The sequence below is a fragment of the Chelon labrosus genome, assembly GCF_963514085.1.
Source record: "Chelon labrosus genome assembly, chromosome: 10".
Taxonomy (NCBI): Eukaryota; Metazoa; Chordata; class Actinopteri; order Mugiliformes; family Mugilidae; genus Chelon; species Chelon labrosus.
This window is the reverse complement of record NC_140360.1, coordinates 21,928,986-21,948,636: the sequence shown is the minus strand read 5'-3', so window position 1 is coordinate 21,948,636 and position 19,651 is coordinate 21,928,986. Positions and strand designations below refer to the sequence as shown.

Below are 19,651 nucleotides of genomic sequence, written 5' to 3'. Positions count from 1 at the left end.
TGATCCCCTTTCTCTGGCTGAACCCAATAATTGGCTCCAGGAATGTTCACATTTCTCTGCTTTAGGGTATCGTTAAAGCTTGCCTTTTGGAGAGTGGTTAAGATTTGCCTTGATCCTTGGATTGGGGTAAATAAATGACTTCCCTCACCAAACATAGAAGACAACCTGCAGGAAAGTCCCTTGTGAGGCTGAAGCTTGAGGTCACGTCTCTGCTTGGGAGGCTGCGGGTGGATGTGCTTCAAAACATTCATGTCTATTTTTGGTCATTAGAAATCATGCACTGTCAAAACATAATTTCTAAATCACTCCATTCCAGGCTGTAGTAGAAAGCAAAGTGAAATCTAGTATAAACAGAAAACTGCGTCCGAACTGAATTACACTACTGCTGAATGGAACTTGCCAATCTGGTCAGTTTTCATGTGTCGTACAGATGTAGAGGTGTGCCAGCATGCTCAGCAACAGTTGGCTGCGCCTTACACCGCTCGCAGCACTCTCTGAAACATGGCTTTCTTCAGTGTTTATTGGTTCTTGTCCAGGCCTAACCTCAAATGGGGGGGGGGGGGGGGTATGGAGTTTTACTTCAGGAAGAGTTATGCACAAAAGCATCTTTCAGAATGCTGGTCATATATAATTCAGGTTATTATGCACCACAATTAAACACATGGATGTGTGGAACACTCCTAGCTAGGTTTAGATAATATGAAGTGGTTATACGTTACAACACAAAGTTTGTAGCTGTCCCTTCACTGCACCTTACCCCCTGTTCTGTTCTGCCCCACACTGCCACCAGGGCCTCTACAGGGGGGTGTAATAACACCTGCGGCTACGCAGCTACTGAGGTATTTTTATCTCCCCTGGAATTCCACCTCTGTTCTCCTAGTAGATCTCCTATCTTAATAGCATGGGAACTGAGGCAGTAGTGGTCCTTGACACAGATTTGTGCAAGTCACCTGCCTCACTATATTTCATTCGTTCTTGCTGACATACAGAATCTCTACATTTAATCAGTGTTGGATGCAAGCCAACACCTCTGCCTTTGAGAACTGCTAGTGGTGTTTAGCCACCGGCAGCTGTTTCGCAGCGTCCATCGCTCTTCTGGAATTAAATTTCTCACCATAACCGGTTTTTCACCACTTTCACGAGTTATATTCTTTTCCGACTCTCGTTTTGAAGCAGATCCAACCACAAAAGGGCACATTACTTGGAAAATATGCTGACATTTGGAACAGTAACGGCCGATCCATGAATGGCTTTGTGTGTGTTGCTGCGGAATTGGTTTATGACATTGTTCTGCCAAACATACTGTACGCAATGTGGCAGCAGCTGGCGGTTGATGAGTTATTTGTAATGATCCATAACTGTGACTACAGGACCGAGTCCAGTCATAGCACGTTCCCATGTGGATTTTAATTTTGTCTTCAGTGAAAGAGGAGTCAGCGTACTGAGAGTGGCCTCAGATCAGTCACAGATGGTCCACCTATACTTAGAGTGTCCCTCATATGTCTCTGCAGTTAGTAGTGTTTGATGGTGTTCATGCCTATTTCTTGCTATGCAAGGTTTATAATGTCTACTATACCGTCTTGGATTTTTAGAAAGTGAGAGTGTACTCCAAAAATTAGTAGAATGGAAAATAATGTAACAACAGTAATACTGAATGTTGTTTATGCCTGAAGACAAAATGAGTCATATTTTGCTTACTGTAATATCAAATGATCCTCCAGTCTAAAATGGCCATATGTAGAAAATATGCTTCTGGTTTCTTCCTAATCGTTGCTTGGAGACGCCTAAGCCACGATAATCACATGGATATTTAGTTTAATCTGGTAATTTGGTAGAAATGTTTAATTTTAGAGAACCCCTTTTATGCCTGTGTGTGGGTTGTAATGAAAGCTAACCTTTTGTTGTTGCCCACGGATGTTTTGTGCCGTTCCGCAAGAGAGGCCAGGCTGGATCAAATTTTTACCATGCTCCCTTTGTCTACTCCCACTTTTGACTTTCCCATGGCGCGCAGGTTAGCAAAAAACAGCTGTCAGGTAATTTCCATCGGAGAGGATGGAGGAGGCTCTTGAAAGGCAAGGGCAACCTCTGAATGCCTTCTCTCTTTCGTCTCTTTGATGATTTTTTGTCAACATCAGACAGCAGTGCCTTGTTTGCTCTGGAGCGCAGAACATCTGGAGGGGAGCGTAGCTGTCTTTTAAGCCACGATCTCTGTTATGTTGATATTAATGGCATAAACAGCTGAGAATTAATATTTGTGTTCTCCCAGCCCGTCACTTCGGTTGACTTTATTTTTTAGTCTTGGCAGAGCGAGCTGAGGCTATTGCTGGAAAAGAAAACGTGGGAAAAAGGGAGCAGATCTTTGATGTGCAGATGGCGCCCAATGAAGAGTTCAGTTCAGATAGCAGCAGCTTTTGTTGTGATGTTCGAAGTCAAAGTGCATCTTGGGTTTCCAAACAAAGGCTGTTAAGAGCTCAACATCTTGGAACGGCTTTGCGTTCCAGAAACTTCACCATGGTGCCCCGCAAATCCCAGTTAATTATGAGATCGCCATCCCAAACAGAGTGACCTTGGGAACTGGTTGAAAGTGGCTTTAACCTCATGAAATTACTTCCTACGGCCAGGACACCTGCAGGGTATTCTCTCCCTGATCAGAAGGCCTGGAAGCTATTCTGTTCTCACAAAGTCAGGAATTTATTGTTGTCAACTATCAGATGTTTCATTTCTGCACCTGACTGGTAAACTGCACATACGTTGCTACTGCAGTGATCCAATTTGTTTCAGAAATGGCTGCAGAAGCTCGCATGCTTTTTTGTCTACTTCGCCTGCTTTTCCCACGCTGTGTGATGATGAACTAATAGTGTACGATACGCGGGGGTGAGGGGGGAGTTGACAGACTGAGCTAGTTCTGGCTTGTGATTATGTGGGACAATGCAAGTGCGGCCAAGTCAACAGGTGGTGTCAGATGAGTCGGTCCTGAGGCGAGAATGAGCGAGAGAGGAAGAGAGGAGGGAAAATCTGCTGCCATCAGTGTAGAGAAACCAGAGCTTGATCACAGAGCCATCACACAGCTGTTGCTACTTCCTTTCTAAAGCTTAACTATGGCATAGCAAGCCTGTAAATCAGCTCACACAAATCTGTCATTATGTAAAAACAGAAACAGATCGGAAAAATGTGCTTTTTATATATACGTATTTTTGGAATGATAGTGTCGGTCCATCACTAGATTTTGGATAGCTTTACCTGGAATAAGACATTATAGTAACAAGACATGGGAGCCTATTGACTTTGGTTGTTTTGTCGTGAAATTTATCAACAACTATAGAATGTATGGATTACTTTGAAATTTGACAGAGATATTCATGGTCAAGGTAAATTCTAGTAACTGAAGTGATCGAGCTTTTAGAACAAGCATCACTACTTTCAGAAAATCTGCTCAGTGGATTGGCCACACTACTGGCATTGCTCCAAGATGTTCAGTTCAATTGGATTGATCAAAATGAAATTTTTAACAGATATTCAAGGTGCTTAGAGCATAGCTCTTAATTGAGTTTCATAATTGCCCTGACGTTTCCTCTTGCACCACCAAAATCTGAATGAGTGCATTACTGTGAAATTAGTAACAGACGCTTGGTCTCAAGAGGATGAGTCCTCATAATTTAAGTGTTCCAGTGACTTTATATCCAGCAGCACAATCAGGTCAAAATCTCTGTATCCGGTGAGACATCTAAACATCTGCTGCTGGCCACACTAGCTAATGAAATTTTGTACAAGTACTCAGGTTCCTCAGAGGCTGAATCATAACTGCTTTGGGAATCCTGTGACCTTTCCTCATCCTTTTCATATGAAATGACAAATGATGATTTGATGGGTTTGATAGATCAAATTTAGTAAGAATACTTCAGGTCAGCCTCAGGGTGAATTGTAATACCAATACTTTATTTATAACCGAATTATACCTCATAATATTAACTGTTACTGCATGTTAGCATGTCGACATTTGGCTCAAACCATTACAGCGCCAAGCAACAAGTGTCAAGTTGTAAAAAGGTGATGCTTGTGTTCTGCGTGCATATACTTATGATGTATTCAAAAGCTTACTAGCACTCAGAAACATGAAATTATAAAGTATATGTGGCGTTTTCTTCAGGTCTAAGGTGTAATGTAACATCCTCTACTAAAAATCAATAGCTCTGCTTGCACAAGGAATTCCACGGTTCTCATTTATTGGTTCCACGCAAGTGAAGTACGTCTTTGTCCTGAGGCGTTGCTATACTTCACTGTCAGCTAAAATGTTCAGGCACCTCAGATCACTGATCCCACTGAGTTCCTGTGGGACGAAAAGCAGACTTCTTAAGTGACACAGCAGAGCTTTCAAAGGGACTCTTTCTGTTATAAATAAACAAGCCGGGGCTGGCCGGGCCGGAGATGCTCTTCCCCTCAGCACCTCGCCTGTCAGCTGTCGTTTGGGGGAAACTGTAACTGGCCCCCCGGCCCCCTCCTCCCTGCAGGTCACTCTCTCAGAAACGTTACCGGAAACACATGCGCTATTTATAGACCCTCCGAATTACTGGCTCAGTGTTTATGTTTGGTGTGACATGAATGATTTTTTTGCACTTACACGTGCCCTTTAAAGATTCGACTAGCACTACTCTTTGCTGCAAGTTAAACATTTTATCTCTGACTGGTTGTACCCACTAGCACATAAATGTCTATTGGAATATTTTTCTCACAACAACAACGCAGTAGTTTTAAGAGCTAAACCTCCAATCTAGTAAATTGGCCTTTCCCACAAACCACAGAGCCCTATTAAAAAAGAATAGGTTCATTCCCGGCTGAAACAGTAGGCTGATAACTGTGTGCTTCTGAACGGGGTGTGTTTGTGTGCATTCCTTAATACCTACATGTGTAAATAAGGGCCGATTTCGAGGCTTTTCTTCATTGTAGGTGGTGGCCTTTAGGTTTCACAAGTGAACGAGCTGTGGCAGTGATTCTAGGTGGTCTGTTAACGCAGAGTCCTGCTGGGGTGATAATTGAAAAGGACGTGTTTCTGTGGGTGTCAGCTGGGGCTTCACGCCTCGAGATGTTTGAGCGGAATGTGGTCACGCTGTATTACCACCCACCCCTCACCCCCCCACTATGAAAATACAATTTTAAAAGACATTTTATCTACCTGTAAAATAGCCTGAATATGTGTCACTTAGGAAATTCCATGCTTAGTTTGTCCTTGTGACAAGTTAATATGAACTGCTCTGCTGCCTTTTTGTTTAAGAATCACCAAACAAACTCAAATGGAGGAACTTGGAAGGATTCGCTGTATGGCGTATTTCAGACTCCTGTCGTTTTGCGATCGCAGAGGCTAAAAAAAAAGACCATCACAGATAGCATTTCATTCAGCGTTTGGCTGGGGTGTCTCCTTTCACAGCAGGCTTACGATCTCTGCTCTCTGTCTGGCCGTCGTGTCGCCAGGCTGTGACCTTTGGCCTGAAATACATCATGGTGACTCAACCCCAGTTTGCAAGATATGCTCTTTGGGGCTTGACTCGCATAAAATACAAGATATGTCTAAAGGATTCTTTAGTCTTTTTATTTTTAAAACTTTTGAAAAAGTTAATAAAAGTGTACTTGTGGGATGAGTTAGGCAGTCACACAAATGTGCTTATCTTTCTGTGAGAATTTTAACTTACTATAATTTTAATTGTGTTGTAAACACCAACCCTTTGATGCGCTAAAGCAGGCTTAAGTATAAGATGAGCTTTGTTTTAAATTAGGGTACAATTAGGTAGAAGATTTTGCAATCATTTCCATGTGTACACATGTGTACATGGTAGGTTAATCCCTTAGCAAAGGAAAGAAGAAGCTCATCGGAAAATACCTTCTTTTTTTTTTTACTTTAATTGTAGCTCTCTAGACAGCCTTTCTCTCCTGTGTAGATGCACATGTCTGAACAGGCCTGCACAGGCTGGAAGCTTTTCTGACATGCCTCCCTAAACAGTGAGTGTTAGTGCAAAGAGAGAGGAGCGTGCGTGATGTTGTGTGGCAGATGCCAACTAGCTAGAGATACTGCTTGCTTTCCACATGGAACAGAGACAAAATAACAGATTGCTTGTCTGATTTGTTTGTTAATCTCAAGGTGTGGCAGGTATGACTTTGCTTGTGCACAGTGCTTACACAATGTCAGAAGTGATTTAGATCCCCATGCTTTCAACATTCACCATTTAAAGGTAAAGGATTTTACACAACTGAGTGTGTTTACAGGACGTGTGAGCGTGCTATGCTGCTGTATATGTAAGAAATGTCGAATTAAGTCTTTTGTGGCTTCACAGGAAGCTGAATCAAGACTGACAAAGAAAAAAAGGGGAGATGGAAAGAAGGCTCTGCTAGATTATGAGCAGAAACTTGAGCAGGCTTGTGGTCAAGCTGGATTGTGGGTGATTTTAATTTTTTTTTAAATGATGTTCCCTGTGAGTTTGTCAGTTTTGGTGGAGTACTAGTTTAACTTCTGCTGATCTTATTTGAGATTCTTGTATATCTGTCTTGCTGTCAACACATAAATCTTGCTCTGTAATGCATTTATCCCTTATGCTATCGGTGCATTATACCCATCGTATTGCAAATCCCAGAATCCAGCTGGAAAGATAGCATGCATGCCTAAACAGTGGTAGATCCAGTGCTTATTTCCGCCAGGAGACCAAGATTATTGTAAAATGTATGGCATGACTGTTGTGTGGGTGAGGGAATGAATGACCAGGGGGAAGATGTCCAGGCAAGCACTCCAAGTATGTGTTCAAAAATGTGGATTTATTGTTCCCTATTTACTCGCTGGCCCCCTTCCCTTCCTTTCTGAGAAAATCCGGTGCGGTCGTTGCACCCACAGTATTAGTCATGGAACACTTTGAGAAGGCAGTCCGTGGATGTTGTCAAAGAGTGTTTGTCTGCTGAATGAGGAGTCTCCTTCCACTTCCTCCCCATCCAATCACTTTGGATTAAACCCTGCAGAAATGTCACAGAGTTGCGGAGAGCTGAAGGGCCTCACTCAGAGGGCCCTTTATCCGGGCAGCGGTTTAGTGTCAGAAGTGGCAGTTTGTCAATTCACCGAACACTCTCAGCAAGGGTTAAACACATAGGAAACTCTGTTTCATTCACACAAGCATACACACAAAGCTGTCTCTGTCTCTTCCAGTTTCGTGGTCAAAAATGCTGAGATGCACCTGCAAGTGTGTGCAAAAGGAACATTTCTTGTGGGCTTATCCTTTTGCCTCCTTCTCATTCATCACTTTTTCACGACACAAGGCCAAGTCTATCGTAGAAACTCCTCCACATGTGACAACCATGTGTTGTTGTTGTATCAGTGGAATCAACACCCAAAAGCTCTTGAAAAGGCACCATGCTTTTATCTTCTCTTAATGTATTGCAGTCTATTCTTGCACCTTCATCCTGCTGTTTAGAGCATCCAAATCCCTGATTTTATATGCATGCACATGATTTATTTTTACAACATCAAGGTGTTTTAATGGATTTGATTTAATGCAACTCTGCTGATACTCCCACTCTTCAGATAGCAGTGGGTCAAGTGCAGGGAGTGCAGGGATCCTGCTGCTCAGGCCTCACTGGTGCCTGGTGGTGCTTTGTGGGCTCGTTCCTTTCAGCCCACTCTACCCAAAAAGAAGAGTATGTGTCGAGCTTTCATCCACTTAATTCTCTAATGCTGCACTCTGCAGTTTACATTCCATTCCTGTTTAGTACATGCTGCTACTTCAAGTCTAAGCAGATATTGTTAGGCTTTAAGAGGGAGAGAGTAAAAGAGTGAGGAGGGCTGTTAGGAAAGCATGGAGGGTCAAGGAGGCTGAAAGGTCACAACCTGGTGTTTAAATTAATAGACTGGAATAAGCAATGTTACATTTTTCATCTTTCATCCTTCTGTGTTTGCATACCACGCTCTCTGTCATTAGCTGATAGGCCGTGTGTAAATGCTAAACATCTGCAGTCGCTATCTGTTAACAGTGTAATCTATTTTCATGAGAGAGCGTTGCATTGCTTGCCTGAGACTTGCATGGAGCATGAGCTTGGTCGAGCTTCTTCTTTTCTTAACAATCTGGCTATGTCTTTAAGATGTTTCTCACAGATTGTGCTGCAGCTGCATCAGTGGGTTTATTAGCAGAGTGGGCGAATCGAGTCCCCTGAAGAATTATTCTCACGCTTCCTCTGACAGGCTTTGGATGTCACAGAGATGTAACCAGGACGGGAATGTTGGCGTGTGGGTGTATGATAGTGTGTGCCTGTTTGTTCAAGGCTGTGTAAAACTGTAGGTGTGTATTAGCGTGTGCTACCACATGCCAGTGTTTGTGTACACTCTACACTGGTAGAACTGTACTACTGATTTATATTTCAAAGCTTACTGTAGTCATCGTTGTTTTGCTCAGCTTGCCTCCCACTATTTTGTGCATGTTAACTCAACATGTGGTATCTTAACATAGAGCAGGCAGCCATCTAGCTGGCATTAAAGAGATGGTAAACATGAATATGCTAATACACCAGTAGTTCCCACAGACGTATTGTGATGTTGATTCAAAACACCCTTATGATAAAACATTTAACTTGGTTACTTAGCTAACAAATGGTGTTAAAGCTATGGAGAACTCTAAATGCTGAGAACAACTTTAAGAAAATGAAGAAGCATGCAAATCTGGTTAGATGTTAATAAGCTGTGACTGTGAAATCAAAGAAATGGGCTTGCGGCGTATGTGTACATGCTGAGTAGCCAACTCGTGTTTTTAAGCGGATATGATAGCATGTCTCCAGCTGCAAGATTCAAGTTGCACAGCTGACTGTTGATCTGTCTTGAAAGGATCTTGGCCCAGTTATGCTTTTTTTTCCCAGACCGTTTTACTTCTCTCCCATTGCATATCATTTGTTCACAGACCAAAATGCATTTATTTCCACTGGTTCAGGTTAACAACAGCTGGATAAACTTCAGAAGTCTACTGACTCCCTCAAGTATCACCTGTCACTCATTATTCTAGGATCCAATGTTCATTGTTTCTAAAGTGACTATTACATTGTTCTGCAAGGCAAATATTGTGTATTGTGAACAGAGCAATTCTTAAGTAAACACTGGAATTCCTTTGGCTGGAATGTGTGTCTACGTCATATATGTGTGTGTGCATACATGTGCCTGTCTGTATTTTTTAGGCATATACCTATGTCCCACTGGAAATGGCAATGAGTTACTAGAGCAAGGAGAGCTTTGGAGGGGGGTGTCCTCTGGGTGGGGTGCAGTAAAGAATTACAGAGTCCGTCAAGACCTTTATCTCGAGGGAGAAATAACTTTAACACCCCAGACGTGTCTCGACTCCAGGACTGAGAGTAAAGGTCACACCAGCTTTCTGAACTAGAATGCGGTACCATAGTGAGAAAGCGAGTTCATATGTGGTTCCTAAGTCTTCCTAAGATGAGACCAGACAGACATTCTCAAACAAGTGTAGCTTAACATGATAGCCTTACAATTGGGTGCAAATATGGACCCATCCATCAAATGCCATGCTGTAGGTTTGTGAATATTTATTTTGCCCAAATGGCACCCAGCATGTCCAGATGATACCCCATCCCAAGGGAGTGGGAAGCAGGAGATGATCACGCGATGGTTGGCTGGTCGGCACCACTGAAAAGAACTTGGTTAGTCAGCAGTTTCCTTTTGAAAATGGCCCGGGATTGTTGTTGTAAGGGTGTTCAGTCAGGGGAGAGAGGATTTGGAGGGATAGATCAAGTTATTTATTAGCTCGAGCCATTTAAATAGGAAACCTACCATGACAAAGTTGGGTGGAAATAGGAGCTGGCAGGCCATGCCAACTGGAAATGCCAGCGGTGGCATCCTGCCAGAGTAGTATCTACACTTGTAGCCACAGTCTGGGCAGTCTGGGTGCTGATGGTGAGAGCGGGGATAACAATCCCACACTGTGCTCCAGTGTGGCCAGCTCTGTGAGCTTTATCAAGATGATCAGATATGAGAGTGGCTGGCTAAGCTTTGTGTCTCCTCACCGTGCTGTGTCCGTCAGGTGGATTGCGGGAGGACACCAATCTGTTTTTATTCATGTGTTTGGAGTGGGTTTGTCAAACATTGCCATGAGGGTATGTTGTGAAAGTAGTCTACACTCACCAAGGCTCTTTGTCTGTAGACTTTCTACTACTAATAATAATTAATCCTCTATTAATCCCTCATTAGGAAATTATTTCACTGCATTTGACCCACCCATTTGTTCACACATTAGTGTGTAAACTCAGAGCAGTGGGCTGCCACTTGGGTACCACCCAGAGAGCAAATTGTCTCTTAGGTACTTGCTCAAGGCTCCTCAGCCATGGACAGAGGGACATGCAAACCTGCAACCCTTCAATCCTAAAGCTGCTTCTCCAACCACTAGCCCACAGCTCCCTCCACAATTCCGCCTATACAGACGTTAACAGCCCTCAAAGGAATTGTAAGGCTTTTGTGATGGCCTTACTTTTCCTCTAGGGCCACGGTGAAGCAGACTTTTGTTGTATTTAGTGACCTTGACATTTCCTGGAATGATTACCATGAAATCTGGTAGAGAGTTTTATGTCCCGTCCAGGGTGTTATGTAATAAACTTCCGTCTAGTGCCATCAAATTCCACACTTTAATACATCTAATACTTTGGTTGATGACCAAATACCTGAGCTGCTGTACTTAATCTTTAGGGTAAATTTTGAAATGTTAACATACTGGACTACGTGGACTAGTGAGCATGGTAAACTGTAGTATCCACTTAGAGAGTTTTCATCTTTTTACTTATTTATTTTCCTTTGTTACTGCAGTTTAGCCTTGGAGCGGTGTATGCTCAGAGTTTTAAGCTGACTGGAATTTAATCTTATGGGGGCCTGGGGCAAGCCACTGCATTTCAACTCCATCCCCATCCTTTATTAACACCCCTGCCATTGTTCCATTTATTTACCACACTGAATGACATGAGGACCACGGCCTGGTTTTGAAGCCTTTGACATGCTTCGTTATTTGATGTGTTTTCACTGCAGTTTTCACTGCAAATGATGGTGACATAATAATTCATTGATAAACTCCTTCCTGATGCCAAAGGGAAGAGCCAGTTGCAAATCACTAACCATGGTATGCTGGGTATTTTTGTCCTAGGGGGACAGAGTTTAAGGCCCACTTAAACAGACTTGTGTCATCCTGATCTGAATTTCAGCTGTTTTTGCTGGCTTTCAGACATGTTTATGTGAACTTGAGTGTACTCGTGTGTGTATTCATATGTGGGTCAATGCAGTCAGCTGCTCTTATCTGTAGTGAACTCTCACATTAAGCTGAGAAAAACATACAATAGTATTTTTTTTTAACACATGCAATGAAAAAACTTGAATGTCCTTTGTTCATACTGGTGTCATGAACTTTTATTTGCATGCCACAATGCTTGAGAAGGCCTCTAAGAGATAATAAATGGTAAAAGTAAACACATCACAATGCCCCATTTCCTGTCGCCGCTCTTGTTTTCTCTCCACCCTTCCAGGGTCCATGTATAGCACTGGGTGTAACCTTTCTCTGTGGAGAATTCAACCCCTATAAATCTCTCTATGTTTGTTGCAGGTGACTCAGGCCTCCAAGGTGTGGGGAGAGGTTCCTCTGCCAGAGGACTTGGAAGCCGCTAAAGATGTCCATGCGTCTCAGAGTTTGCTCGATGATGATGAGGACTTTGCTGCTGATGAAGCTTCAGGAGGTGAGCTAAGTAGGGGCTGGGTTACCACAAACCACAGAAACAGCTGCCTTTAATTCGTGGGAGTTATGCTTTTCATTGTGCATTCCTTAGATTGTCAAGCCATCCCTAAACATAATCAATGGAACACTGTTTGATAAAAAACATTATACATTATTAATTTCCATGATTCAAACATTTTGGGAATTTAGCTCTCTCGTAGATCCGATGTTTTACTTCTAGTATATAAGTCAACAAAACTTGACTTGACTTGACACATTACCCACATCCTTATACTTCTGCTTCTCTCTCCAAAGACCAGCCCAGTGGAGAGGATGATGGAAGCACGCCGTGGCCTCCAGTCCCTGACAGCACAAGTAAGGGACCAAAAATCCAGTGACTCTAATGGTTCTCTGTGACAGACTTTGTTTACGTGTGGTATATCAGTCAGCCCTCTGAAGCACCCCCGTCTGTGACTCTGACTTCACTGGCTACACACAGTGTGTGTGCACATTTGTGCATGTCTGTCTCTGCCTGAATGATGATACCTTCACATCCTGCTACACCCTCTCCTCCCTCGTCGTAGCTTGCCAGAGTCAGGTCATAACACAGGGCTTCGGCTTTGTCTTTGAAACATAAACATCTCCTCTCCTCTTTCATCCTTTTAACCAGCGGCAGAGGTGACAGCACAATAAGATACATAAAAGCAGAACAGTAAAAGCTGCAGCAGAGCACCTCTGCTTTGCATTCCCCTTCTGCGCCTTTTCTAGCCCCATTATTTTTATGTAGACTTGAAAACTATTTATATGTGGGGAACCCACTATATCACAGCATGCCTTAGCAGAGAGAAATATTTTTATATAATGTATTAAACTTTGCATCATGGTCTCTTGACTCTTTAATCTTGCATGGGGTTTGCTACTGCTTGTTAAAGCCTGTTCATTTTTTATTGCCTCTAGCTTCTCAATATTTCTCTTCAGTGCAGAGAGCAAAACAACTAAGAGTTACTGTCAGTTGACCTTTTTACTGAAATGTGTCTGCATGCAAATTGGACTTAGTCATAAAGGATGACTTAAGATTAACACCTGGTAACATAACACATTTTCCCTGATCAATGTTGACCGACAACTCCAGCAGGAATCTGAACTTAACATACACTGATCAGCCACAACATTAAAACCACTGTGACAATTCAATGTTCTGCTGGGAAACCTTTGGACCTGGCATTCATGTGGATGTTACTTAGACATGTACCACCCACCTAGACCAGACCAGGCACCCCCACCCCATAGCAATGACACTCCTTGATGGCAGCAGCCATCCCCAGCAGGATGCAGCCTGACACAGGCACACACACAAAAACAGTTTAGGAACAACTCAAAAAACATGAAGAACAGCACAAGGTGCTGGCCTCCAAATTCACTAGATCCCAAACTGATCAAGTCTCTGTGGGGTGATCCACAGAGGCCCCTCCCCTCAACCCATAGGACCCAAAGGCCCCCACTAACAACATCCTGTTTGCCGGACACCACAGGACACCCTCAGAAGCCCCATGTCCATTCTCTGATGAGTCACAACTGTTTTGGAGGCACAAGGGAGACCTACACAATATTAGGAAGGTGGTCATAATGTTGATCGGTGGAGGCATCAGTGCTAACCACTACGCCATTGTGCCGCCCGCCCCCCAAAAACACACTTGAATCAGAAAATCATTGAAATATTAGTTATATATAAATGTAAGTTATAAGTTACTTTGCATTCAAACACACATTAAGAATTACACTATTGAAACGAACGCTAACTATATACAAGTGAGCTATTACATTTAATACGGTCCTGACATTACTAATTTTTTAATATAAAAATCTATAAAGATTTTGTCAGTTTCAAATATCACAACACAAATATATACTTGATGACTTGATACAAAACTATTTATTTATTTGCACCACGCAGATTCAGTCCAAGATTAAGCTCAATGGTCAGCTCAGGACTTCTAGAGAGTTCGGTTGCTTTTACATTTTATGTACAAGATTTTAGACCCGTTCGTCTTGTCGAAGTCTTTCTAGGGTATTATAAAAAGTTTATCCAAATTTTATGTGGCATTGGAAGTCCAGATGAAGTTCAGGTTTAAATGTGAAAGTAGCAGAAACATCTCTATGAAGAAGTTTCTTCCTTATACGGTGTCTTTGGCTGGTTGGTTGTTGGTTTTGCTATCAATAATCACCACTGGAATCAAAAGATACACAAGCTCATTAATCACACTTCTCGTGTTCCCCACATTGCATCTCCATAAGCAATTTATAAATCTGTCTTATCACTTGGCAACATGTTCAGCAGTAACGTGCTTCAGTTTGGCGCATCTCTGGAGTAAATGCAGTAAGCAAATCTAAAGATTTATATTATAGCAACTCTCCCCTCTGCAGAAAATAGTTATCAGGTTTTATTATTTAAAGACAAAGGCCAGTCATAGCTGCTGCTTATAAGTTTGCCCTTGGTGCCAAGCCCTGGCACTTGACATGTTAGTGGAGCTGATTACATCATCGCACAATGATTGTTTTGGTAGCAGCATTGCAAGCTGACATCAGAGCCCAGGCTTATAGCATCATGTGCCTTGCTCACAGAAATAGCACTGCCCTGACGCCCTGCTGAATTGTGGTAGTTAAAGGAGCCAGTTCAATTTTAACAGGCCTGATAATAATATAATTGGTGCTGACAGCATGCGATTGTGACAGATTAGACTAGTAACAAAAGGTGGAGTTAGTTTTCACCCCCATGTCAGTGAAGAAAGATGTATTCTCAATACTGGCAGAGATTGATGAATTAAGACATAGAAGATGGAAAGCATTTTTTTTTTCCTGGTGCAAACAACATTTCAGTTCCCGCTCCCGCAGCAAGTTGAGTTTATTTGGAAGAGTGTATTTCTCAGCCAAATGTTGGAGAGAACTTTGGAGTTCTCACCTCCAAGTCAGGTTGGCAGATACAAATGTGCAAAAAATAAAATAAAAGTCATAAAATAGAGAGCCATTTTTTTGTCAGGTTCACAGCAGAGAGTGGAAAATATTTTCCATTAATATGCTCGCATTTTGTGGTGTGACATGAGTCTTATAAACTTCCCCTAGGTATTACTTTGTGTTATTGCCTCTGTTTCCATAAACACATAAAGGTCAGCATTGTTTTAATGTGGTAATTACAAAAAGGAGATTTAGATAATGTTCCGCTTTCTTTAATATATTGTCTTATCTCAGATGTTGCCAGACAATTGTGTTCGACTGAGTAAGATCACAGTACTATGATTGGAGGACTCAAACTAATTCCATATATAGATGTGAGCAAAACAGCCCTGGGAAGGAAAGTCAGTTTCCTGTGCTGAATGTTAAATACTTTTCTGAGTGTCTCTGTCCTGTTGGCTGTCCAGACACTTCATCCAAGCCTTCCTTCCCCTTCCACTACTACAAAGCGGTCGACATAGGGACCACAGTTGCCTTCATTATGCTCTGTATCCTGTTGTGTGACTGTTTGCAGAGGCTTAAGGAATTTCCATTTCCCTTTGTCTCAGTAAATCAGTACAAAACATCTGGAAATTAAACTTTTGTCATGATGAGGCTATCCTGATCCTTCTTTTGTCCATTGTTGTCCGCTGTTCCCCCTAATCACAATCTACAATCTTCTCCAGAGATACTGGAGTCCTGTCCCATGTCCTCCTAACCTTTCGTTTTGACCTCTACACTCCCCAAAGAGATTTCTGGGAGACAGATCCCTCTTATCTCGTCTGTGAGAGCCTTTCCTTGTTCCACGGACTCTGTTACACACATTACTAGTGCACCAAGGATATTGGCCACTTTGTTTAGAAACTAAAGAAACAAAGGTTGCCATGTCAACTTACTGGTAATAGCAGTTTGTGACTGGGCTGCTGGGGTTAGGCTCTTCCCACTGCTAATTTTAGATAAAAAGCTTGAGAAGTCATTTTTCCAGGCTAGAGTCTGAAATTGGGCAAAGCCAGTATCTCTCCCTCTGTCTTTCTATGCAGCGTATTGGTGTATATGAAAGGCAATAAATGACAAGAAATTAAAGTACAGTAATGGTAAATCATCATTCTATACTTTGTCCACTAGAGTATTCATACTATAGAACTTTATTTTTCGACTTTAATCATACAACTTTTAACATTTCATTGTGCAAAAACAATCCGAACAATCCCATAAAGCACAAGAAGTAAGCTTTATGATGAAAACTCGCTGCATTAAAGATGCTGCCATCCATCCTGCGTTGCACCTTGTAATTTTTTTGTTAGAGTAAGTGGTGGAAGGACTTGTCATTGTTAATATAATACATCTCTGTCCTCCGCTGTCTCTGATGTCTCTGTCTGTCTCTGTCTGAGATAAGAACTGAAACTTAATAATTAAACCTAATTGGCGCACTGCTTTTCAGAGAGCTCTTGGCTTCCTTTGGGAGAAAGATACACATCAGAGCCAGAGCTACGCGAAATGTTTCATAATGTCGCAGAGAAAAGGGTTTCAACTGTTTTTTTTTTTTTAAATAAAGGATACTTTAGCACATACATTGTGCAATAAACTATTAATGATTTGATCAGATTAAACCTATTACCTCAGGATTGCCGGAGAGAGTCTTTAGGGAACTTGAGACTCAGGCTGCCAGTGATCCACGTTGACTCAGGCTGACTCACAGACAGTGTAGCCTCAGCTGCTTTTACTTCTAATCACATCAATTGCTTGTACGTGCTTGCTGAACAAACACAACTCGGCTTTGAATTTTCCCGTTATCTCTACAGGAGAACAGATGTCGCAGCATAAGTGAATAATACGTCAGGGTAATGTCGCCTGTTTTGTCAGTTTGGCCCGGGCAGTGGGCAAATTGTGGCCGGGCCACCCACTCAGTTTTGCTGCCTTTTTAGTGGGCAGTTGGCTATATGCATGTCTCAGTGCCACTGCCTATGTGTGTGTCTCTGTGTGTTTTAGTTACAGGGAGCCTCTGGAGTTGTTACACGGGGGGACAAATCCTGGCAGCTGCAGTTATTTTGGTGAGGTCTTTGTTGTTGCACTGCTTGGGGCTCTCAAGGTGGCCACAGACTGGAGGAGAAACTCGAAATGGTGCAGACGAAACACGGGTGCTACAGATTTGAAGGACACATATGGGTTAACCTCTGTCAGAACTGTTTGTGTTAGCCATTGATAAAACCCTCAACCCTTCATTCACAAACAGCTGATTGTGAGTGTGACCGTGCGCAGTGCATTCGGGATGGGCACTCTCCTGAAAGATTCCTGCTTAATGGTCTTAGTCACTGACTTGTGCCTCTTTGATGCACCCATGATTCTCCACTCCTGTTGTACCAATAACAAATGAGTTGCCTTGGAGAAGTGGCTCCTGGAAAGAGGTGTTTCTGGTTTCATTCAAAGGGAACGTGTGTGGCTATTGGTAGGAACTCTTTTTCCTCTTTGCAGCATCAAGGACAGACTAGTGACTTCTTCATATTTTGATGGCCTTCATAGTAATCTGTGCTGCAACATAAGGGATAAATTTGAGCTAAAGAGGTTCACTGTGTTCCAAAATGAATACTGAATTAGAAATTGTGGTTATTGGCTGGGCATTCAATTGTGGTTTTCCCAGATCAGGAACTTTATTTGGATAAAGCTCCACAGTCGATCAGTGGTTTCCTGGTTGCACACTGGAGAGTATTCGTATCAAATAATACTTCTCCTGGGGATTTGTTAAGCTCTTAGCCCTTTTTCCTGTGTTGGATAAACCATTCAGTATATGCCCTCTCTACTTATACATGATTATGTCTCTGCTGATAGGTCAGAACAAATCTTTTGCAAAGTTCCTGCCTGTCCATTCTATTATACAGCGAGTGGTGATTAGTGATCATCACCTGATAAAAAACATTAAAGAGTGGCGCGTGACATTAGAGCCGTTTCCCCTCTCTGGCTCTCGCTCCCTCTGATAACAATCACAACATGTCAGCTGACTTTGAACTAGCGGATGCTTCATTAGCTTTAACTATTTTGGTTCACTATTCATGAGGGAGACTTCAGATCATTTGGGAAGGGCATTTTTTTCTGGCTGGACTGTGCAGGCTTTAATGTGTTTTGCCCACTTCTGTAAACTTTATCAACCTGCTGCTGTCTTCACTGTAGCATCAGTCATCTAAAAGCAAGTCTTTGCACCAACTTTTCTAAATCTGCTGTCCTCTGAAAGACATGCCTCAACTACACTAATTTGTATCAGAACCCATATGTTTTTTGTTGCTGCAGCTGTAAAACAGCTGGATCCAGTATACTCACTTGATTGTGAAGGAGCTGTTGTTTACTGCTGTCTGTTGAAGTTTATGGGGTGGATTTATACAGATTCTGGATTGGAGCATAGGGAATCTGACTTGTTAGTATGCTGCTAGTCTAGAATATTTTCTTTTCAATCTGTTTATAAGACAGAATAGTTTACATTTTGTTGAAAGACTGCGAAGAGTTTCTCAGATATCCACTCAGTGTGTTGTAAATTCAACCTTTGTGTAAGGGTCCCTTGCTTACAACCCATTTGTGATTCAGAGCTACCAAGATGCCTCCCTAGTTGACATTTCACAGCTTGCCCAATGTGGAAGTGCATCCAAAGGAGTGGAAGAATGAATGAGTCACTACAAAACAGAACATGGTCATTGTTGCCGGTGCAGGGCTCTTAGGGTACGGTAAAAACTATTATAACGGTTTTAATGGTGCTCAGTTCTTCCATTTTAAAGGGAAAACAGGAAGTAGCTCCTCCCTGCATCGCTGTCCCTGGGTGGATGACAGCAGTCAGACAATTGAAATGTGAAGAGCAGGACATGGATGTCTGTAGAATATCCTCTTTGTACTGTTGGCATTTTTAAAGCGATGCCCTCTGACCTTTTCTCCCCGACAGCGTCATACAAGCAGACATACTTGTGTGTGTCCTGACAGACACTGGTTGAACTCATTAGTCAACAAAAACCCCAGACTCCCAGCCTCCATTGACCCATTCAGTTTGACTGTCTTCAACGTGTAGATGGTAATGATTAGTGGGTCTTCTGATGACTGCAAATTGAAGCTGACATTTTTTGGTTCTTTTAAAATTGTGATGACACTTTTATTTTCATTTCTTGATATTAGCTCAGTCAAATCTGATTTCCTGTTAATACAAGTCTTTTGGCAGTTTCTCTTTCTTAATGTCACTTTCTATTTTCTCTCCTTGCATCAAATCATTTCCTTTCTAACTTTCCTGAAACTTTAACCTCTCTGCACCTGCCTGGCTAACTTGACCCTTCTCTCTGGTCCTTGTGTCGCTTTTCTTGTTTGATCCTTGACCTTTGGCTCTTCTTTGTGCCCTGTTGACCTCTGCGTCACGTCTCTTCTCCCTGTTGCTTGCTCTTTGCTCCTCGCCCCTCATTGTTTGGCATAGCACCTTGGTTGGACTCTTCATATCTGAGGAACATAAAGAGCCCAGTCGAGCCAGACCACCAGAGTAAGTCCTCAAGCACTTTCTTTCTTTCCAATACTGCAGTTTCTTTCCTTTCTTGTCTTTGGCACACTCTCCTGTCACCTGCTCCGCTCAGTTATGCATGCTCATTTCCAAACACACTCTCAGAAAACATTCCAAGGAAGACTCAGCTCGGGCATGCAGGGTTTCAGTTCAGTGAGTCTGTTTTTCCAAGTGTCTTGCAGGCGTCTCCCAGCAATTTTGTAATGCCAGTGGAAAATGATGGGGTTGTTCCATTGAGTAACATACTTTGTCATGGTATAGTGACAGCACTTCCATTTCTAGTTGTGTAATCTTTTGCTGTGACACTTACAAAAATGTGCTCTATGCTTTTAATTTGAAAAGTACTTTTTGTAATTGCTGCCTCATGTGGGTGTCTCTTTTCAACAAACCAGCTGCTAAGAGAGAATCACCGCAACATGAGTAT

The 19,651-nt window shown here is 42.3% G+C and overlaps 1 protein-coding gene across 4 annotated transcripts in view; it reads left to right on the top strand.

Annotated features, from left to right (window-relative positions):
* The window catches only part of hspg2 (heparan sulfate proteoglycan 2), an 88,690-nt gene that overhangs the window by 16,506 nt on the left and 52,533 nt on the right, over window positions 1-19,651 (top strand). For all 4 annotated transcript variants that reach the window (XM_084553391.1, XM_084553389.1, XM_084553390.1 and 1 more), the window contains exons 2-3: window positions 11,613-11,742; window positions 12,036-12,095. In XM_084553391.1, the coding sequence (XP_084409517.1) occupies window positions 11,613-11,742; window positions 12,036-12,095 (190 nt within the window). The remainder of the gene's footprint in view (window positions 1-11,612; window positions 11,743-12,035; window positions 12,096-19,651) is intronic.